The 24,571-nt window shown below is 35.8% G+C and overlaps 1 protein-coding gene across 1 annotated transcript in view; it reads right to left on the bottom strand.

The window, feature by feature from the left end:
* Window positions 1–24,571, bottom strand: part of PREX2 (phosphatidylinositol-3,4,5-trisphosphate dependent Rac exchange factor 2) — a 417,236-nt gene that overhangs the window by 131,575 nt on the left and 261,090 nt on the right. Inside the window, 7 exon segments of the mRNA XM_043975911.1 lie at window positions 3,217–3,345; window positions 3,825–3,915; window positions 5,606–5,688; window positions 6,895–6,989; window positions 8,671–8,850; window positions 20,692–20,899; window positions 22,862–23,084. Coding sequence (XP_043831846.1) covers window positions 3,217–3,345; window positions 3,825–3,915; window positions 5,606–5,688; window positions 6,895–6,989; window positions 8,671–8,850; window positions 20,692–20,899; window positions 22,862–23,084 — 1,009 coding nt within the window.

Raw genomic sequence — 24,571 nt, 5'->3', positions numbered from 1 at the left:
TGAATTCTAATTGTTCATGATATCTATGTCAAAAAAGAATGGCTAAAGATGACAGATTACAAAACAAACACATCTCTAAAAATTTAAAAATGGACATAAAATTTAAAAGAAAAATTCAAATTCTCATCAGGGGTTTTCGCCCTAAATTAGGCTTCTGCATAAGTATATTTATTGGATAAGTATGTTACATAATTAGTTAACTAAATGTAGATAACATTTAGAAATTTTAATTAATTGGATTAGCTATATATTAAAAGTGATCCTTAAAACTGGTGAGATGTGCATACCCTTTGACCCATTAATACCACTACTAGGTCTATATCCCAAAGAGATCAGAAAATAGGGAAACAGACCCACATGTACAAACATATTTATAGGAGCTCTCTTTGGGTTGGCCAAGAATTGGAAATAGAGGGGATACCCATCAACTGGGGAATGGTTAAACAAGTTGTGGTATATGAATGTAATGGAATACTGTTGTGCTATAAGAAATGATGAGCAGGCATATTTCAGAAAAACCTGGAAAGACTTAAGTGAACTGATGCGGAATGAAGTGGGCAAAACCAGGAAAACATTGTACACAGTAACAGCAACATTGTGTGATGATCAACTGTGATAGACTTAGCTCTTCTCAGTAATACAATGATCCAAAGCAATTCAAAAAGACTCATGATGGAAAATGCTCTCTACATCCAGAAAAAAGAGCTGTGGAATCAGAAGATAGATTGAACTATATTATTTCTACATTTTTTTTAGTTTTTTCCCTTTTATTCTGATTTTTCTTTTACAACATGACTAATACAGAATTATGTTTAATGTGATTGTACATATATAATCTATATCAGATTGGTTTCTGTTTTTTAAAGAGGGGGAGGGAAGGGAGGGAGGGAGAAACATTTGGAACTCAAAGTCTTAAAAAACAAATATTGAAAACTATCTTTACATGCAACTGGGGGAAAATACAATACTATTAAGATTGAGGAGCAGCTAGGTGGCACAGTAGATAAAGCACCGGACCTGGATTCAGGAGGACCTGAGTTCAAATCTCACCTCAGACACTTAACACTTACTAGCTGTGTGACCCAGGGCAAGTCACTTAACCCTCATTGCCCTGCCAAAAAAAAAAAAAAAGATTGAAAAAACTGGTGAGATCTTATTGACTCTGATCTTCAGTTATCTATAATGAAAGTTAAGTGGGGTTGTCTAAAACTTTTACAGTGGTGGTGGGGGTTCAAATTTATTTTTTAAATGAAGATCACAATTTCTTTTGTAGTGCTAAATTCATTAGTTTGATCATAGTAGTGATATAGAAAATAGCCATAAAAATCAATTTGGCTAAATAATAAAGTGCAAGGAATTGTAAGTTGAATCAAACTACCTTGCTGTTCTTGGTTTCATATAAATGCATGTGCAATAACTGTCTCTTTTTTTTAATAAAGTATTTTATTTATTTTTTTCCCGTTACATGTAAAGATAGTTCTCAACTTTTGTTGATACAAGCTTTCCAATTTCAGATTTTTCTCCCTCCCTCCACTCCCTCCCCCCTCCCCTAGACAGGAGGTAATCTGATATAGGTTTTATATATATATTTATATATATATAATAACATTAAACATATTTCTATATTAGTTATAAGGGAAAAATCAGAGCAATGAGGAAAAACATCAAAATAGAAAAACAACAACAACAACAGCACCAAAAACAAAAGAATAGTATGGTTCATTCAGCATCTGTACTCCAGTTCTTTTTTTTTTTTCCTGGATTTGGAGATCCTCTTCCATCATGAGTTCCCTGGAACTCTTCTGTACCATTGCATTGGTGAGAAGAATATAGTCCATCACAGTAGATCAACACTCAATGTTGATGATACTGTGTACAATGTTCTTCTGGTTCTGCTCATCTCACTCATCATCAGTCCACGCAAGACCCTCCAGGTTTCTCTGAACTCCTCCTGCTCATAATTTCTTACAGGACAATAGTATTCCATTACATTCCTATACCACAACTTGTCCAGCCATTCCCCAATTGATGGGCACCCCCTCAACTTCCAATTCCTTGCCACCACATAAAGAGTAGCTATAAATATTTTTGTACATGTGGGTCCTTTGCCCCTTTCCATGATCTCTTTGGGAAAAAGTGGTATTGCTGGGTCAAAGGGTATGCACAGCTTTATAGCCCTTTGGGCATAATTCCAAATTGCTCTCCAGAATGGTTGGATCAGTTCACAGTTCCACCAACAATACATTAGTGTTCCAACTTTTCCACAGCTTCTCCAACATTTATTATTTTCCTTTTTTGTCATTTTAGCCAATCTGATAGGTGTCAGGTGGTACCTTAGAGTTGTTTTAATTGCATCTCTCTAATCATTAGAGATTTAGAGCATTTTGTCATATGGAAATAGGTAGCTTTGGTTTCTTCATCAGAAAATTACCTGTTCATATCCTTTGACCATTTCTCAACTGGGGAATGACTGAGATTCTTATAAATTTGATTTAGTTCTTGATATATTTTAGAAATGAGGCCTTTATCAGAACTACTGGCCATAAAAAATGTTTCCCAGCTTTCTGCCTCCCTTCTAATTATGGATGTATTGCTCTTGTTTGTACAAAAATTTTTTAATTTAATGTAGTCAAAGTCATCCATTTTGCATTTTATGATATTCTCTATCTCTTGTTTGGTCATAAACTGTTTTCCTTTCCAAAGATCTGAAAGGTAGACTATTCCTTTCTCTCCTAATTTACCTATGGTATCACCTCTTATGTCTAAATCATGTATCCATTTTGACCTTATTTTAGTATAAGGTGTAAGATGAATAACTGTCTCTTAAGAAGACTTAAGTCTCTTAAGAATAAAATGAAGCTTATTGAAAAAGCATGAGCCTTATTTTTAAAGCCCTATTTTCTTCCCCCCAGATTGTCTCATACTATTTAATGTCATTTTTTCTCCCTATCATTTTCTCACAAGTCCCTTAAGTTATTCAAGGAGTAACTTCATAAACTTCTAATGGTTGGATGCTGAAATTACAAGTTTCTGGGATTTCTATTTTCTCTTTTCTTCCTCTCCAGAATGACTTTTCTCTCTTACTCATACTCAACTGGTATATGATACACTATAAAAAGTTAACCTGTAAGAAATACAAAGCCTTTGTATTTAACAGGGGTATCAAAAGTATCTTTTTCTAAAATTAAACATTTTTTCTTTGATTTTCATCCTGACCTTCAACAAATCTTCTGATATTCTGTGCAAGATTCCTGACACTGCTGGGAAGATTCCAAGGGTCTTGCTTGATGTGAAGCCGAAGTCTTTTTGGACAGCTTAGCTTAGGTTCCATTTCCTGTTGAAACTCTAAACAAAGAACAAAAATATTTCTTGAGTTTTAACCTTCTCAAAGAGAGCCTGTAATCCTACAGATTTCTGAGATTCCTTTAATCTCTACACCTACCACCAACATATTTTATGACAGTTGTTTCTGAAGCCATTTTATATAAGAAGATACCAACTATAAAAAGTCATGTTGTAACAACAGAGACTAGTCTTATTTTTATAAAAGTACTGAAAGTTATATGGAGAAGTTCTTTTTAGTCACAAACACTTTAATTCCATTTTATGTTGTAAAGTTTTTGCATCAGGTTTAGAAAACTTGCATTTTTTTTCTAAAGAATCAGTGGTGACTAAATCATGAAACTGGGGTAACAAGATTTTTTTTAAAAAAAAAGAATAACTTAGAACATAATTTTGCTAGATCTGGAAATTAATTATCCCTTATTTTCATATACATGCTTTATTTCTCTCCCCAACTGTTAGTAGTTATTTTAAAATGTTACCTTGCAATCCTCGACCTGGCGTGAAGTACTTAGTCTGTTCAAAGACTCTCACTACAGCGGGCCCTTTAAGTAGATTGGTAATTGAGTCCACCTGTCAATATTAGAGGTTTCTGAGTACTATGGAATCTTAAAAGCAATTTTGTGTTTGTATTTCATTATACTTCCTAAAGCAAAGATTACTGGGGAAAAAACATACTGTCATTCTGAAGAATTCTGGAGAATCCATAGGAATTCAGAGAAGCATCTGAGAATAAAGGCATATGAAACAAACTTCGAAGTTGAGAGTGTTTTTTGTTATGTTTTCTTCCTATATTTAAACATACACCTAATAGGAAGGTAATGTAGTCTGGTAGCCAGAGAGAAGACTTATTACTGAGGAAGACCTAGGATCAGATTTTGCTTTTGACATAATATTGACTTTGTGTTCTCCAAGACCCTTAGTTATGGAATAGTTATTGCCTTCAATTGTTACTTTCCTCACTGGAGAGCTCCTTATAATAATGAAATTAAAGATATGTATGGGGGTGTGTGTTTGCATGCATGTGCTCAAACACTATATAATAAAGGACTAAATTCTCTTTAATCATTGAACAGGAACCAGCCATTGTTTTTCTGTCATAGAATCAGAGGAGAGGATGTGGTAAGTTAAAAGACACAGAAAGGCAGCTATAATCATTTTACCAAACAATCATCTTCCATTTACTACAGAAATGGCTATAGCAACTGAGGGATACTTCACATGTATATTGCCTGGAGTTCAATTTTTATCAACTAAAATATGAATGTCCTCCCATGTTTTCTGCATTCTTTAGTTTCATTATCCCTACCTCAAGAAGAAGCTAAGCGTCACAATAGAGTGCTGGGACTGGAATCAGGAAGATCTAAGTTCAAATTCAGCCCCAGGCACTAGCTGTGTGACCCTACACAAGTCTTTCAATGTCTATGTGCCTCAATTTGCTCAACTGTAAAACAGTAATAGCACTAACTTTGGAGGGTGATTCTGAGGATCTAACAAGATAATATTTATAAAGTGCTTAGCATAGTACCTAGTACATCAGAGATTTCTCTCTCTCTGTCTCTGTCTCTCTCTCTCTCTCTGTCTCTCTCTCTCTCTGTCTCTCTGTCTCTCTCTGTCTCTCTCTGTCTCTCTCTGTCTCTCTGTCTCTCTCTCTCTCTCTCTCTCTCTCTCTCTCTCTCTCTCTCTCTCTCTCTCTCTTTCTCTCTCTCTCTCCCCTCCTCCTTTCCTCCTTTTCCCTTCTCCCTCCACACCTCCTTCTCTCTTCCTTCCTCTTAATGTTCTAGGCAACTCTCTATAAGTTGTGATGGTAGGGATGGTTAGATATTTGGAAGAAAGGGATTGGTAGAGACAGTTTCCTCATCATGGAGAATTCCCTAAAAGATCACAATTTTGGTCATTAGTCAAGTACCTATCCTTGTCCCTCATCCCAATATTAGAATATACTCGATGGCTGAATACTAAGTGATACTGTAAAAGAATATATAGTGACAATCTACCAGATTTTAAAACAATAACAATAAAACGAGCCATTTTTCATTCTTGTTGTCACCATCAAAGTCAAGCAGTTATAAGAGCACAAGGCTGTTCTTTTATTTTTTGAAGTTAGGAGTCATAAAAATTCAAAACCAAAGCATTTCCCTGAGGATTCTGAACAACCCTTGAGGAAACAGATAATATTTCAATAAAGAAAGATTTCCTCTTTCAAAGCAGTTTTTGAACTCTTCTCATTGAAAAGCTAATGAAAAGCCTCAGCCAGTCTTACCTGACTAAAAAGATGTTCTAAACAGCCATGTAACTTGTCCTGTTTATCATGAGAAATCCGAATGCTCAAGGGAAGTTCATCACCTGTAAATTACAAATAGCACCACAATGAAAGAAACATCTGATTTATGAATTTTTAAAACTAGTAATTTCCATAGGAATAAATATCAGCTATCTCCATAGATCTAAATTCATTGAATCATTTTTTCTCAAAAAATCTGGAATCATAATAATTCCTAGAACACTAAAGTTTGGTTCAGTCAAAGAACATTTTGAGAGTCCATAGAAGTAGCCTGGTTTAGTATGTAGAAATGTCAAACACGATGGGCTGGAGTGCAGAGTGCTGTCTGAACCACATCAAAATGTAATTGGGAAATATTTAGTAAGATAAATAAAAATTCAATATAATATAGATAATATTAATATATTGTTTTCCAAGTCAACATTCAGCCCACAGGGATCCTGACAGAGGGTTTACTGGCCCTATTTTCTATTTGAGCTTGCTATCACTGGTGCAGTAGATAAAAAGGGTTGGACTTAAGAGTCAGGAAGATGTGAGTTCAAATCTTATCTTAGCTACTTCCTAGTTATATGGCCCTAAGGAAATAAGTTAGCATCTCTGAGCCTCCGTTTCTTCATATGTAAAATTAGAATGATAATAACAGTGCCTACCTTCCAGATTTTTAAAGGATCAAATAAATGTATGTTAGGAATTCGGCATACCTTAGCACGCTCTATACGTGTGAGCTCTTATTACACTGCAGTGACATATTTTAATATTTCCTTCAAGCAAAATTTGTCTGATGTCGGTTCAGAATTGCAATTTAAAAACTCTGTTTGGAGTTTAGTAAAACTTCTTTATCCTTAACATATAAAAGATTTGCATGAATGATTGTTCTTTTTTCATTTTCACTCATATTTCTGGACTTCTTCTGTGGTCTCAGATTGTATTCTCGTTATTTTCAGTTTGTGAAAGACTGAGTATAACTTGTTCCCTGTTTGCCTCCAATTCCTCATAGTTATATCAGGAAGGCCATAATGGAGATATGGTTAAAATTAATCAGTCTGTGTCAGATCTTATTAAACCGTTCTCTCCATCGTGGATCAGAAAAATTGGCTTTGTTGTATTGAAGGACTCCCAAAACACAGAGCACATTAAACTGGAGTGAAATAACACACTCTTGTGGCTTACTATGACAGATAAAAGGGCGAAATGAATAAAAACCAAACAATCTCTTAATAATATCTCTAGCAAGACAAAATAACTTTAGATAGTTTCCCTAAACTCACCTGAGTCCATTTCATCACTGTGAAAGTAGGAACTGCACTGGCTACTGCATATGCTAGTGAAAGAGGCAATGGAATTTCTATTGCTGTTACAATCACTGAAAAGAAGAAACAGCAAAGATCATTTCCAAGGTGAATTTCAACAATGTCTCCTCCCCTGACCTCTTCCCATGTCACTCCTGTCTTAGTTAAATGGAAGTTGTTTTATTGTAGACAATTTACTATAGGCAATAATGACATATACAATCTAGTTCTCTGAAAGGGCTATATAATTCAAATTCCCGTATGCCATGTAGCTCCAATTTGGGATGGTGAAAAACAATAAAGCAATTATAAAACTTAGAAGATAATCTCTTATAAAAATAGTGCAATCAAGCCAAACTTGTAATTTCTCATTAACCAACTTTAGAGTTCATGTCTATAGTACTTTGATATAAGAGGGTAAATGCTAGGACTGAGAATATAGTGATTTGCCACTGACTTAAAAAAAAAAAACCAACAACCTGCCTCTCAGTTCTTTTAACAGCTTATACATAAATGAATCTGTTTCAAATCTTGCTTTATAATGAGGGCATATTAGGGATTTAAAAATTTTCCATTTACTGCAGGCAAATTAATATTAATACTACATTGAGGGGCAGTTAGGTGGCGCAGTGGATAGAGCACCAGCCCTGGATTCAGGAGTACCTGAGTTCAAATCCAGCCTCAGACACTTAACACTTACTAGCTGTGTGACCCTGGGCAAGTCACTTAACCCCAATTGCCCCTCAAAAAAAATACTACATTGATCTGAATCATATATGTATGCATATATATATATATATACACACACACACTTATGCATGTATATGCGTATATACAGGTATAGATATAGAAATACACATAAATACCTATACATGTATGTATCTATACACAAACTATGTATCTATACACAAACTATATATCCATACATACAAACATACATGCATACATACAAACAAATTAGGGTGGTTATAATTTCTACTCTTGCTGTGTCCAAAGCTTATATGAAAATAATTTATATATGTAGCTCATTATCCAGGATGTATTCCATTCAATCTATCCAAGAATTAAAGAACAAAGAATTACTGGTAACATCTTTTTTTTTTTTTTTAGGGGATGTAAGAACATCACCCTGGTGATCTATCAGAGTCCCCAAGAGTAAAATATTTGTATTGTAAACCCTTATCTTCTGAATTATTTCTGTAACCTTGTTCTTTTTAAAAATGCCAATCAGCCTCTAATAAGGCTAGTTAAATAATAAAGTCACTTAGCTATAAACTACAGACAGGAAGATTCCCAGTTTGAATTTCAGCCCTCACACTAGCTATGTAACTAACCATGGGAAAGTCACTTAACCTCCCTAAGTATCAGGTACCTTGTTAGGATTTATCTACTAAGTTGATGACAGGTTGTGCAATGCAATGAACCTTGACCTTTGCCTGAAATATTAACACTGTATATATAAATTATCTTACTTATTTATAGACCACATCCTCCCACGACTTGATGAGCTAAAAAAGAAAAACAAACCCGCTTTTGCAAGAGTTACTAAGATAACTTTAGAAAAGGAATGTTTTAGATGTGAATTTTGTTGACTGGTTCCTTTTCTAAATGCCCAAATTCCTCAGACCTCTATTTTACTTTGCACTGAAAGGACTTGTCAGCTACAAAATATTATTTGGAAAACCTGTTGAGAGCACAGTATTACATCTGGTTGCATTAGTTGGTTTATACACAACAAAGGAATTAATGAATTACCTGTAGGAATCCCTATTGCTGATGGTGTCATGCCCTGAATCTTCTTGTTCATCTCCTGCTACATTGAAACAGACCTTTTTTCCATTCCTTTCTCCCTTCTCATTGTCACTGTCAGTTGGTATTAAAGACTCAGATGTTTTATGTTCCAATTTGGGAGAATATGTTATTGAAGACAGAAGGCTGCAATATGATAAAAAGCCAAACAGAATAAATGTAATTTTTCAGCACTGTCTGCTAAAGATAATAACTCTGTTATTTATTAAACATGACAAATATACACACAATTCTGTGGCTCTTCCCTCTTGTTTTCATCAACTGAATAAATCAGAAAATAAAAATATGCTGCATGCAATTCATAGCCTTGAAAAATAGCAACAAGTTATGACGTGAGGTACAATTCCCTGATATATAAAAGAATGAGTCCAAGAGTTAAGGTTAAAGAACATCAGATCATAGAGATAGAGTTAGAAGGGATTTCTTTCTTCTAGAATACTCTACCATTCTACATGTTATGATTACAAAGATGAACACACAAAGATGAACTAGAACTAAAAAAAAAATAATCATCTCTGGCCCTTAAACATAATAAAATACTCTACAGGTAAGATAAACTTGAAGGTGGAATAGAGATTTACTCAGTATTTCTATGCTGTTTTTAGGTCTTTTCTCTTTCCTAATATAATCACCTGTCGTTCAACTCTTCAACTTACTCTTCTGGCTTTCCAACCTCATCAAATCCTCCATATTTCCTCAATTCATCAATCATGCTCTTCTTTATTTTCTCTTCCTATAAATAATGGGCCCAATGGCCAGCCCCTCAATTATAGGTTCATTCCTCTAGAATTTTTGCCCTCAACTTTCAAGCCAATGACCAACTACCATAGAGCAACAGAACCCAATTGTTAGTTCAGTTCTCTTGAATGGATTATGTCTCTTGACTTCATCAATCAACAAGAATTTATTAAGTATCTACTATGTATCAATCAGCAATCATAAACAGACAAAAGTGAAATTGTCTTTGCTATAAAGAAGGCTGCATTCTATGTATGTATAAATAAACTCATGTAAAATATTAATGAACTAAATTGCAAGCTAAATATTCTTGAGAGAGAAGCATTAGAAGATGAAATGAGGAAGGGCTTCACAGAAGTGGTGTCATTTAAGCACAATTTTGAAAGAAAGTTAGATTGAAGGGTATGCTAAGGGGAACAATTTATAAGACTTTTGGAGAAGTAGACTGGGGTCAGATTAGGAAAGACTTTAAAAATTAAACACTGTAGCTACAGAATAATAAGTTTTAAAATGGGACATTAGAAGTCATCTAGTCCAACATCTCATTGTATAGATGAAGAAATTTGGGCTGGAGAAATTAAATCAGTTGTCTGGGGTCACACAGGCAGTAAATGTCTAAGGAAGGATGCAACTTCAGGTTTTCTTGTCTCCAAGTCTGAAAGTCTATCCACTACACTACCTGGAAGTATTATCATCAGTATTGACTATCTTAACATGACCAATGTCCCAAGAAGTGATATTTGTTGCTTTGGTCTACGTGATAAAATCAATTTCACCAAACTGTTTTATTATTTTTCTAATATCCCCTTCCCTGCTCCTGGAAAATAGCTTTCCTAAATTTACATAGAAGAAAGTACATGCAATTTATACCAGCTCCAAATTGACTTTTCAAAGAAATTGTTGAGTGCTGAGAAATAGAAAATTGGTAATGGTAAACCCAATGACAGACTATCATTGTTTCTTAATTAACTGTGGTAAAGCAGTTGCTGTAACAGAGACCAAGGGTTGAGAAACTGTCTTAAACCACCAAATAATTAATTTCCTTGTGAAGAAGAGAAACATGTTATCCAAAGGCAACATCATTCTAATGTACAAACTAATTAGCTAAATAATACAGAATATGGTGGCATAAGACTGCAAGCAGTGTCACCTCAGAAGAAAATGAATATCAGGGAAAGGGAAAACAAATTTGCAGAAAGCCTTAGCTTGAGACCTACACAGGTCACTCAACATAAAACATGAAAGAGAATCCTAAATCGATAGAAAATTGAAAACAATGGACAGCATCATGACAGTAATCTATTCTCATTATCAATAAAAATAGCACCATTATATATCTCACTACCCAATGGCAATATGATGTCTGAAATAGACCAAATTGACACAGGAGATATCTTTTCTAAAGGCATAACAATTTTGAAATCATTGAGAAATCAATTTTCAGAAAATCACATGAGAGAAAAGGAAGAAACTCTGAGAAATAATTCTGGATAAGAATATTACTAAAATAAAGGTGACAAGAGTTCATCAGTAATTACTGAACTACTTGCCTACCATCTCATCTCCATAATCTTTTGTCAGAATGTAATAAACATTAATCAAGGGTATCCTTGATGTACACATGAGAAGGGAATAATAGTATGGCTTTCACAAATAATTTTCTACTTCATACCATATCTTCAATTACAAGACTGTCTAGAAGATACAAAGAGAAGACTGTGCTGTTTTTACTTTTTGTCAACATAAAAAATTGACTTAATGAGGCTAATGTCTTGAACATGGAAAAGAATCAATGGCTTTTTTTCCAACAAGGTCTTTCTTATGCACAGGGTAGGGAGGGTCATACAATATATAACATCCAATATCCAGCCACCGAGATAACTTTGTTAAATGGCCCCATGATTATCCAATGAATCATACAATAAGAAGAAATCTGTTATCGTCTTGAATGATGACCTTTGCATAGAGGATGACCTTGCCAGAGTTCAGATGGAAAAGGAATTCCCTCAGGGATGGTGAAGTCTGATCAATGTTGTTGTTTATAGATTACAACAAGCTGATTGCATCCATCTCCACTAGTCTTTAGGGTATCTCCAATGAAATCTGCAACTACTCAAAAGAAATTGACCCAATATTTCACACAGAAAAAGCACAGATTAAAAACAGCTTTTTACAAGACAAAAACATACATTTGGATTGGCAGCCTGTTGAATTAGTCCTTCAATGTATAATAAATGTATAAAAACTACCTGGAAAAATAAGTGAGGCGGGGCAGCTAGGTGGCTCAGTGGATAAAGCACCAGCCCTGAATTCAGGAGGAGCTGAGTTCAAGTCTGACCTCAGACACCTGACACTTACTAGCTGTGTGACCTTGGGCAAGTCACTTAACCCTCATTGACCCACAAAAAAAAGACAGAAAGAAAAATAGGTGAGATAAAAAATAGATAACAAGGAAGAGATAAATTATATTATATTTGGGAAAGAGTATACTCAAAGCCAATGAAAATTTATTAAGCAAGTACCTACTATGTTCTGGGTATTATGCTAAATTCTGTGGAAACAGAGAAGGACAAAAGGCACTCTTGCCCTCAGGGAGATTAATATCTAAGGGGGTTAGGGGAGAGACACAAATACAAAGAACAAGTTATGTACAAGATAAATTGAAGGTAACAGAAGAAAGGCACTGAAATTAAGAGGGATAAGGAAAGGCTTCAAATGGAAGGGGGGATTTTAAGTGGTACTTAAAGGAAGACCAGAATGCTAAGTGGCAAAAATCAGAAGGTAGAGAGTTCCAGGTAGGGGAGACAGCAAGCAAAAATGTTTGGGGTCATAAGATGGGGTATCTAGTTCTGGGAACAGCAAGGAGGCCAGTGTCATTGAATCAAAAAGAACATGAGGGCAGGTGGTAAGGAGTAAGAAGACTGGGAGAGTAGGAAGCAACCAGGTTATAATAGAGGGCTTCAAAACCTAAACAGATGATTTATTCTTTGATCCTGAAGGCGAGAAGGAACCAGTTATGTTGATTTAATGGGAAGGGGGTAACATGATTATACATGCATATAAGAAAAATCAATTTCTCTGTCAAGTAATAAAGAGACAGGAATTTGAAAGATTTGAAAAAAGGAGACCAATTAGCAACCTATTTCAATAATCTAGGTGAAGAGGACCTACAACTAGGTGGTGGAAGTGTCAAAGGATGGAAGATGACATGTGAAAGATGTAAAAAGGAAGAAAATGCAGGCCTTGGCAACTGATTGCCTATAGGAGGTAAGAGGGCAGAATTAAGCAAGATGCTAGATAGAGAAGCCAGGTGACTGGGAAGAGGATAGAGGATAGTACCGTTGGCAGTCATTGGGAACTTATAAAGCGGAGAACATCTGGGAAGGAAAGGTAATGAATTCAATTTTGGACAAGTTGCGTTTAAGATGTCTACAGGATATTCATGAAAATGTCCAATAGAAGGATGGAGACACGAGACTGGAGGTGAGCAGAGAGGTTAGGCCTATATAAGTGAATTTGAGAATCACTAGCATAGAAATGATAGATACATAGATAGATAGATAGATAGATAAATAGATAGATAGGTAGATATACATAGAGAAATAGATATGTGAGCTTATGAGATCACTAAGTGTATAGGGGAAGAAAAGAAGAGGGCCCATGGCAAAGGCCCGTGAGAGATAATTAATTAAGATGGGAAAGCTAGGTTCATGTCAAAATTTAGGGTGGGGGATTCCTTGAATCCTAGGCTGAGGAGTTTGAATATTGCTTGACAGAGAGTAAGGAAAGTCATTGAAGAGTTCTGAGAAGTGAAATGATGAAATCTATGCATATGATTGGTCTGACAGCAGTACAAAGTATGAATTGAAGGGGTCAGAAGATGAAGATGGAAAGATCTGGAAGCAGTTATGGTAACAGGAGAGTTGAGTGGTAATGCCAATCTGCATTAGGATGGTAGCAGTGTAAATATAGGAGAGAGAAGATGTACAGGAAATGAGGGATAGAAAGCAGATTGACATTCACACTTACACACACAAATAATACACATGATTTGGTAGCTTATTGGCATGGGAAGTGAGAGAGAGGGACATGTTGTAGTCTGTGGTACCATGAAAAGAAGTGGCTGACTTAAGAGGAGGATCAGGTTTAGGAGAAAACCATTAAGCTTAAATTGTGACATCCAATTTAAGGTGCTTGCAGGACAACAAAGTGTCCACATGCTCTTTGCATTTGGAAATGGTGACCTGGGAATGAGAAAAGAGTTCAGGAATTGGGCATATAGAGAATCAGCTGTCACTGACCTAGCCGAAGCAATTGTTGGAGCCATAAGTGGGGGAAAACAAACAAACATGCACATCTCAACATGTCCACATCCCTTTAAATGCATCATCTATTGCAGGAGCCAGCCTTTTTCTGTGTATTTCATAGATTCCCTTTTACATTCTTGTGAAGCCTGTAGACTGCACAGAATGTTTACTAATGCATAAAATAAAATGCATTACAAAACGCATTATATAGAAATAAGGTTGTGAAATAAAGTTGCGTTTTTTTCCCCATCCAAGTTCATGAACCCTCTGAAATTTATCCACAGAAAATCTGTCTGTGGAACCTGTGGTAAGAACCCCTGATTTATTGCCACTGGGAAAAAAAAAGTTGGTAGATGTTTCCATATCACCTTTGCAGTCATTTATAATATCTTCTAGTCTTCTTTCATTTTGTTTTGTGAAAGAGCAGGAATAGAAGAGTACTCCATACCAAATCCAAATTCAGGAGATAAATAGAAACTATGGGCATTTGAAATGGAGCAGGTTATCCTATTTCCTTTATTTTCTGAGGTGAGACCAGTCACTTTTGCATTCTTTGATCTGATTTTACAATAATTTCTGTTAAATTATTTAGGAAAGTACTCATGATAATCTCTAAACAATTACAAATTCGGTTTGCCACCAAAGGGCATCCTAATGTCTACTCCTACTTTGGTGAGCTGGAATTTATAGATGAGAGTCACATACTCAGAAACCAACTTACCAAGCAAATCCCTAAGTCTTTTTTGCCCACCACGGGATTCAGTCTTTTCCTATTCTCTATGATTTATTCTTTCTTGCCTTGCATTAGTATTTATCCATTTACTACAATAACCTCTACTGATTACTTTGCCCTTTTCATTCTTCCCTACCTCTCTGAACAATTTTGGATTCTGCACCAATTTTTCTCCTCATAAGACAAAAACTGAAACAGATAGAAATGTGAAACTGTCTCTTATTAGAATGTACTTTCTTAAAAGGGAAAGGCACTTAGCTTTCTGCATGACAAGCTGAATTTTGTTCCTAATGACCAAACCCATAACTTCAGATTATATATTCCAAGGAGCAGCTAGAATCTTGTCTCCTTAATGGATATGGAAATGTTGAGAGGACAAGAAGAAACTATAGTGGAAAACTAAGGCTTTAGAAGAAAATTTCAGTTTCTCTTTTTGACTCTCTGAAAAGGAAAAAAAAGATAAAGAAAGGAAAAGAATGAAAGAAAAAGAATGAAAGAAAAAGAAGACAAAGGAAAGGAAGGGAAGGGAAGGGAAGGGAAGGGAAGGGAAGGGAAGGGAAGGGAAGGGAAGGGAAGGGAAGGGAAGGGAAGGGAAGGGAAGGGAAGGGAAGGGAAGGGAAGGGAAGGGAAGGGAAGGGAAGGGAAGGGAAGGGAAGGGAAGGGAAGGGAAGGGAAGGGAAGGGAAGGGAAGGGAAGGGAAGGGAAGGGAAGGGAAGGGAAGGGAAGGGAAGGGAAGGGAAGGGAAGGGAAGGGAAGGGAAGGGAAGGGAAGGGAAGGGAAGGGAAGGGAAGGGAAGGGAAGGGAAGGGAAGGGAAGGGAAGGGAAGGGAAGGGAAGGGAAGGGAAGGGAAGGGAAGGGAAGGGAAGGGAAGGGAAGGGAAGGGAAGGGAAGGGAAGGGAAGGGAAGGGAAGGGAAGGGAAGGGAAGGGAAGGGAAGGGAAGGGAAGGGAAGGGAAGGGAAGGGAAGGGAAGGGAAGGGAAGGGAAGGGAAGGGAAGGGAAGGGAAGGGAAGGGAAGGGAAGGGAAGGGAAGGGAAGGGAAGGGAAGGGAAGGGAAGGGAAGGGAAGGGAAGGGAAGGGAAGGGAAGGGAAGGGAAGGGAAGGGAAGGGAAGGGAAGGGAAGGGGAGAAAGAAGGGAAGGGAAAGAGAAAGGAAAAGGAAAGAAACAGACAGGAAAGAAAAATGATTTTGATCTGAACTCGGATTCCATCAGCTCTATATATGGAGGAAGATAGATGTTTCAACAGGTGTCCTTCAGAATTATGGTTGGTCAGGTCACTGTTTTGATCAGAATTCCCAAATCTTTCAAAGTTTATTATTTTTCAAATATTTTTGTTATTGTACCAGTTGTTTTCACTTCACTTTGTGTCTATTCATACAAGTCTTCTCAGGTGTTTATGAAACCATCCTCTTCATCATTACTTACAACAAAAGGGTACTCCATCACTTTGATATGCCATAACTTATTGAGCCATTACCCAATTGATGGGTAAACACTCAGTTTCTAATTTTATGCCATCACCAGAAAAAAGCTGCTATAAATATTTTGTACATATAAGTCTGTTTCCTCTTTCTTTGAACATCTTAGGGTAAAGACCTAGTAACAATACTTTTGGTCAAAGGGAATGCACAGTTTGGGGTCATGTTAGCTTTTTAGTCATGGTTCTGAATTACTTTCCTGAATGGTTGGAAGAGATTACAGCTCTAACAACAGTGCATTAAAGTACCTGTTTTCAGACAGCACTTCCAGCATTTGTCATTTTCCTTTTCTGTTAGCTTAGCCTATCTGAGGGGTATATCAGATTTTTTTTAATTTATGTTTTTCTAATTATTGATAATTTAGAGAGAACATTTTTCATATGACTGTTTATAGCTTGGATTTTTTCCTCTGAAAATTGTGTGCATCTTAATTAACCACTGATTCTTTAAATATAAGATATTTGTCCAGTGACTAATATGTGGATATACAACTGAAGAAACTTAATCATATCAGCATTTTTGCAATAAATCAACCCAGAACAGAAATGTGAGTTATGCTTAAAAGGTAGGAGGGTTCACAAGTTCTCACTGAAGTAGCAAATCAAAGATTTGGTGGAATTTATTTTATCACATGTCCAAAGGCATCAAAAATGAACATTTCATGGGACACATCATGTCACCATTGTGGTCTTATATCTGGAACAATATATTACTCAGAGCCTGAGAATTCAGATAAATAATTCTTTCAATAAAATATATATTTAATAACTCTCAGGTCAAAGCAATTCCCAAGGCTGTAAAAAGCTATTGAGGAATGTAAAAACATTTAAAAACAACCAGCAAGGAAATTAAAAGTAGTCAACAAAGAAATTTGCTAGGGTATCAGTGCATACTCTGCCAAAGTCCTAAATATACATTTTATATTCTTCTTGCCTATGGGCCCACAACTGGGTCCCAGAACAATCCAGTTGAGGGCAAAGCTGACTCCAACTAACCCTAGGTCTGCTCCAGTTTTTCTCGGCTATCACAGTTCTGATTTTTATGGTGGGAGTGTGAGGATTAACTTAAATTTTTCCAGGTCCATTAATATCCATGTCCACAATATATGATTATCACACCTTGTGGTGTTCATGATAAGCATTTGCAAGATTTCCACAAAATAATTACAATTTATGTTTCAACAACTCTAGCAGAGAATCATGAGGTAGATCAATCCTATTAAAAACTTAATATGAGGGAGCAGCTAGATGGCGCAGTGGTTAAAGCACCAGCCCTGGAGTCAGGAGTACCTGAGTTCAAGTCCGGCCTCAGACACTTGACACTTACTAGCTGTGTGACCATGGGCAAGTCACTTAATCCCCATTGCCTAAAAACAAAACAAAAACAAAAACAAAAAAACAAAAAAAAACTTAATATGACTCTCCAAATAAAATTCACATTAACTTTAAAACTTGATGATTCCAATACAAATAGGGAAAGATTGAAAAATAATATGTAGGAAAATGTTTCTGAAGAAGAAATGAAAGAGAACAAGGGCTTGTAGATGATACAGAAAGCTTACTCTTCTATAGCATGCATATTTCAAAAAAGATTATTGGGGGTACAAGTGCAGGGCATGGCTAGAATTAAGATAATAAAATGGAATTTATTATTTTAACAGACATGAGTTGACTGGTTAGTAATATGTGAGTCATTTAATAATTCTCTCTCATCTTTCTGTGTTGTCAAGATGAGAAACATGCAGCAAATATCAAAATGTGAAATATGAAAGATAAAAGTGAGATATAGCAAACAATTGAGGCAACTCCAACTTGACCTACTTAAACAAGTTGTTGTTGTTCCAAAAAAGGAGGAGAAGGGGAGAATGAACAGACTATTGCCATTTCCTAAGGGAGTATAACTGATAAAGATTAACTGCTACAATTGGAAGACCTAAAAATCCAAGAAATTCCCTCAGTCATCAAACCTTGGATCACTTTACTAAGCAAAGACATGACAGCCAAAGTAACATTATTTAAGCATATAAATTCATTCATATCATATTTTTGTTACTCATTTCTACCTTACAGAAAAGGCTGGAAATCTACAAGTAGTACTGTCCTGAAAAACAATAAGAAGCAATAAGATAGGAGGCTTGGGAGACAATTTAAAGAGATCTAATTGAGGGCACTTAAGATGAAATTAGAAGGAGGAGAACAAACAGTTGAATGAGTGTCAATATTTTTATAAAAATCTGTTTTCTCCATTATTACAGTGAAAGAACCATATCTAGATGTAACAACACAGTTCCTCACTGGCTATATGAGGAAAAGGCTGTGTGTTGTATCTACCCCATGAGGAGTAGCTGGAGTGTCCTCTCCAGGTTGCTGGCCTGGGCAGATCAATATGGGAAACAAGCTGTTGCCCATGCAGCAGGTTTTGCCTCTCTGCTACATTGGTGGATCCAAAGGAAAGGCAGAGCCAGTACAGTATGGCACCAGTGCTGCCACAGGAATTGCCAGAGGGATGTGATGTCCAACATCCAACTGCCTAAGGGACTCTGACTCCTGATTTTTCCTTGAGGTTAACTCCGGAAGCTTTTCTCATATATATGGGTATAGCCGCAAGGCAGTGGAGGTTTAAAATCAGGGTTTTCCTTCCCCTAGGCAAGTTGCCTACCAAGGCTGACCACACCTGCCTGAACACATTGCAGCATAGGAAAAAAAAAAAAGGGAATAGGATTGCCTTGGGGAAATTGCAAAGGACATTGTAACTCCCAAGCTTTACTTTGAAACAAAAGCTCATCTTTATAGCAAGAATATTCTTCCAGAAGTGCTATATGACTGCAAGTCACAAAACATCACAATCTCTGAAGAATTAAAGTCAAGGATTATCCAGAAGTCAATGGAGAGAGGTGGGTGTGAGTAGACATCACCAAACAAGAATTATGTAAGGGAAGTGGGATAAAAGAAATAATTTGAGAAATATGGACAGAAAGAAGGTGACACAGTCACATGGTGGGAGAAAGGGATAGCCCTGGTGCCTCAGTGGTACCTATACATTGTCAAGAGAAATGGAAAAAAGGCTTAGGACATTGCAGGGAACTCCCATGGAGAATTTACAGGAAGATGTGCAGGATAGTGGCTCGTGGGTTTATTTTGAGCTGCAATGTTGGAGGAAGTACCCCCATTGATGAGATCCCAGGTCCACCAAAGTATTAAGAGATATATTTCTATTCAACTATTTCCGAAATAAATATGAAAGGTCTCTGAGCACTCTGTAAACACAGTTTTAGAACAATCTATTATAGTCCATTCCTATATAGATCAGTACAATCCAAATAATAAACCTACCTTTATTAAATGAAGTAAAATTTAATGTCATAAAATGTCAACTTTTCTGGCAAAAGGTCACTTTTGAACTCTGTTTTGGAAGTAACAAACAATTGTTTAAAAATAGCTTACCATTCCCATATCAGTTTTGTTCCAAGTTCCTAATTATTGGTAAAGAGAGGAAGTAATAAGTATGCCACACCAAATATCATTTAAAAAGTCATTTTAAGTGACTATTATTCATTTAACAACACCTCATTTGGGGAAAAGATTAAATTCAAACTTTTAATAAAACTACAGACAAAATTATATAGAAAACTTGCAGTGATAATTTTTAAATTATGATACATCTCTCCTTGAGATTTTGAGCTCCTAATTTGGAATGATTTGCTTAAAAACTAAAAGTTGTTAATGGGGACTTGAATATCTGCATGTATATTTACAACAAAGGTATGCAGAAGCAATAGCTACAAAAGTAAATCATACATCATTTATTAATAATTAAATTATAATCCAGAATTGTGATTCCAAAATAAAATCCATGCTCCAATCATAACACCCTTTTTGAGCACAAGTGACAGCAGTTTGTAACTACAAGTGCATAAAGAGAAAGGTAAAGTTTTGTAACAGTGGGGACCTATATTAGTTTAATAGAATTTCTTAAAAGGATTGCCATCAAATAAAGATCTATATACACATGTTTACATACATATATATGCATACATATATTTAACATATACATACATATGTCTATATGTATATGCGTATATCTGATAATATATAATAATTAAAAGATAAAGCAATAAAAACCATAGGAAGGCAGAACTATTCCATATTTAAAGGTAAAAATATTCATTTCAGTCAAAAAGGTAAAATGAGTCATATCTTAGATGCAAATGCTGATTTGGTCTTAGAAAGTAGAAATTTGAACCTATGATTTGAATTAAATTGATATGCTTCATTTAGCCTTCTTATTTATTTGTTGGAACAGCTATGAATTTTGTAAATTATAGTCATTATTCATTAATCTAACCCATACTTTCTGAGCACTTATCATGTTGTCAGCACTGTGCTAGCCATAAGGTTCTTTGTTTTTTATCTTTTTCCTCTTTAAATTGTGTAGTTCTAATTTATTTTTATATTTGTTTTTAGTATTAATTTAATACTATAAAGTATAATTATATGTGAGTTTTACATTATATGTTTACATCTCATTGCAGATATGTTCACTGCATTTTCATCATAGTCTTCAAGTGTGGAGCTTCTGGAAAGTAAGACCTCTAACATAATTCTCATCATACTTGGGAATAACAGAGATGAACATGTGGTAATAATTTCAGCAGTCACATTTTATGAAAATGGGAAAGTTAAAAGTGTAAAGATATTATATAATGTACTTACTCATCTATTTGACATACACATATTTCGACCTCTTTCAGAGCAGTCTGAAGCTTGCCCAACAGTTTCTGATAGATATCTTGTGTTTCCAAGTCCTCTTCTTTTAATAAATACCGGAGGCCATGCCCATCCTGCTGTCCCAGAGACAGTCCTGAAGGGGCTGCCATGGTAGTAATGGTATGCTGGATATAGACCATAGGATTTAGTTTTCCTGCAAGATGCAAATATTTTCACATGAGCCCACATAACCATTAACTTTTATAATACCTTTATTTTAATGAATTTTAAAGACCAAGCCATTAATAATGAGGATAACATCCTTCTTATCCTAACTGGGGCAATGAGGAAATTGAAGCTCCTGAGGTGACTTCCTTAATGCCTGGGAAACCACACTAAGCACCTTTCCCACTGCCAGACAAAAAGATTTCCCCTGCTGTCTGGCTCAAAACAAAGGAGTAATGACTGCATCCATCACTATAGCTGCCACTGCCACTGTAACACAACCCATCCCCTTCATTTACAGTTTCATTTGAGATAAGAAAGTGGTAGAGTTGAAATCATCATTCTCCTTTTAGTATCACAGGGTCATAATTTTATAACTGGAAGGGATCTTAGACATCACTGATGGAAACTGATTCCCCAATCCCGTTTCACATATGAATAAATTGAGGCATAGAGGGGTTAAATGATTTGCCCAGGTTTACACAATTAGTATATGTTTGAGACAAGCTTTGAACTCACCACCATCATTTCAAGTGCATGAACATTGAAGATGAAAGAAAATTTAATTTCCATATTTAATACAAAAAGGAATGGCTACAACCTATGGTCTTATGAAAAGACACATACATGAAAAAGTACATGTCTACAAATAATAAATCTGCTTCCACTCTTTAAAAAGTAGGCCAGCTTCCAAAGGGCCAAGCATTTACCAAACTTAAAACTGACAGTATGGCATAGCAGGAAAACAAGGGCTATATCTCAAATAATGAAAATCTAGCCTCAAATTGGGTCTCCAGTTCTTGCTAGTTGAATGGCCCTTGGGCAAGTCACTTAGCCAATCGAAGACTACATTTCTTCTTCTAGAAAAGGAAAACAAATAGTCACAGTACCTACCTCACAGGGTTTTTGTGAGGATCAAATGAGATACGATATCAAAAGTGCTAATAATAAATATGTCAGTCAACTAGGATTTAATCAGCACCTACCATGTGTCAGTTATGGTGCTAAGTTCTGGAGAGATAAAGAAAAACAAAAAACAGTCTCTGGTCTTAAGGAACTATCATCTAATGGGAGAAACAAAATGCAAACAGCGATGTACAAAGGATAATTTCAGAGGGAAAGCAGTAACATTTAGAGAGTCTGAGAAAGACCTCTTGCAGAAAAAGTCAGTTATTCTTATCAGTAATATTATTGTTGCTGCTATTTATTATTATTATTATTATTATTATTATTATTATTTCAATGATATAATCTTGCTAGATTATGCCTTCCTCCAATCCTCTATAAGAAGCCAGATGGGCCAAAACAGCTAGAATGCCTGAAAAATCCATCAATACAGGTTTCCTAGTCTCCCTTGCCCTTTCAAAGAAACATTGCCAATTCCTGAGCTAGTTTATTGATTTAGATATTCAAATGGTGCCAAAAGACTGTTAGTGTATATGAAGAAAGCTCTATTAGTCTTTATTTTCCTGAACATTAAACAATTGTCCCCTAAGTGCTATCACCACTCAGATCTAACCTGAAATTTTAGAAAGGGCCAAGTTTCTCAATAAGTTCCATATTTGTTGCTTTGCTTCTCTAGGACCAGTAGAGACAGTCAAGAAACAAAGTGCCCAACAGAAATGAATAGTACATCCATCCTTTCATCTTTCTCTGATTATTTTTATATTACTAATGAACTTCATAAAGACCAGAGTTCTCAACTTTTTTTAATGGATTCCTTTATCAATCTGATGAAACTTACATATCCCTTCTCAGAATGTTTTTAAATGCATAAAATAATGATATTAATCGTACTGAAATTCAGTTGTGATCAAAATATAGTTTTTAAGTGCGTGGACTCTAGATTAAGAACCCACAAATTAGAATAATGTAGTCATGAAAACTGTAGGAATAGTTATAAATATCTATTTTTTTTAATTTTGAGAAAATTTTACCCAAACCACCATACCTTGCTCAGAAAGTTTATTTTCTTTATCATGGGAATTAAGTTTTCTGCTGTCCAGTTGTACACCAAAGGCACTTCCCAGAGATGTTGAGGTTTTGGGATAAGAGACTTCCATGACGTTGACGTGGCAATTAGTGGGACAAAAATCACTGCTGTGCAGTGGGGAGATTTTTGACTTGGCCTGTTTAAAGGTGGGCCAGGCTCTATTCTTAAGTACACGTGAAAACTGTGAATTAAACAAAATATAGATAGAGATATATAAAGTTTTCTATCAAATAGATCATCATGACAGTCATCAACACCATAAAGGAATTAATCATATTAATTAGAATGAGCAAGCAAGCATTTGAAAATCATAAATATGAAATGCCTGTGCCCATTCTAAAATCTGATGAAGCCATAATGATGGCTCACTGAGAGCAAAGTGCAATAAACCCTTCAGATGCTTAAGGCAGTGAAGAAGACTTCTTAGGAACTTAGGAATTGAGACTCCATACCTCAATTTGGTGATAGAATTTTGGATAAAAAGTGACAAAGAAGCACAAATGAGAACCTTTGGGTCAGGCGAGGTGGGAAATGAAATTCTATGGTAGAATCTGCTTCTTAGGAATATGGGAAATAATCTGTAGGATGGGTGTGTTTCCTTTGGTAGTCTGGCAAAGCCTATGAACCACTTTTTAGAATAAAATGATATTTGAAATGCATAAAATACAATACAAGTGATTGCCATGGAATCCATTTTATTGGAATATAGTCATCAAATTTAAAATGAAATAAAGGACAAATCTTCAGACTCTAGATTAAGAACTCCTTCCCTGGGTTTGGGGAAATGATTAATTCCTCCATGTTTTCAAGGATAAAATTATTATTTATTGCAGATAAGTTCTGTATCAGCAGTTGCTCTGCAAGAGAAGCAGATAGAGAGAGACAGAAATGGAGAACATATCTGGATAACTGAAATCTGCCCAGAGTTTTGGTTCTGGGTACCACATTTTAGAAAGGGCATCAATGCCTTGGAATGATCCAGAGAAGATTGATGGTGCTGAAGTAATACTAAAAATAAAAGGACTTGAAGGAACTGTGGATGATTAGCTTGGAGAAGACAAGGATAGGGAAGGACATGATATTATTCTTCAAGGATTTAAAGGACGATAACATGGAAGAGAAATTAGACTTTTTCTACTTGATCCCAAGCATTGAGACTAGACCACTAGTTTGAAGTTGTAGAGAAGCTTTCTTTGTCTATGTAACAAACAGTAAAGAGCTTCCTAAGGATTAGAGTTGTCCCAAACTGGAAAGAAACAGCTGTTAAAATAGACTTTTTTAAAAAACCCTGGAGATCTTAAATGGAAATGATACCTCACTATATTTTTATAAATAGTATTCCAGGGGCAGCTAGGTGGTGCAGTGGATAAAGCACCAGTCCTGAATTCAGGAGTACTTGAGTTCAAATCCTGCCTCAGACACTTGACACTTACTAGCTGTGTGACCCTGGGCAAGTCACTTAACCCCCATTGCCCCGCAAAAAAAAAAAAAATAGTATTCCTGCCAAGCTTATATTTGATGGCTTCTGAGATCGCTTCTAGATCTGAAATTCCATCATGTTGTGATTAGATGGCATTAATTTGTTGTTGTCCTTCAGTTATTTCAGTCATATCTGGTACTTTGTGACCACATTTGGGGTTATCTTGGCAAAAAACCTGGAGTAGTTTG

The sequence above is a fragment of the Dromiciops gliroides genome, chromosome 1, assembly GCF_019393635.1.
Source record: "Dromiciops gliroides isolate mDroGli1 chromosome 1, mDroGli1.pri, whole genome shotgun sequence".
Lineage (NCBI taxonomy): Eukaryota > Metazoa > Chordata > Mammalia > Microbiotheria > Microbiotheriidae > Dromiciops > Dromiciops gliroides.
This window is presented reverse-complemented; position numbering and strand designations above follow the sequence as displayed.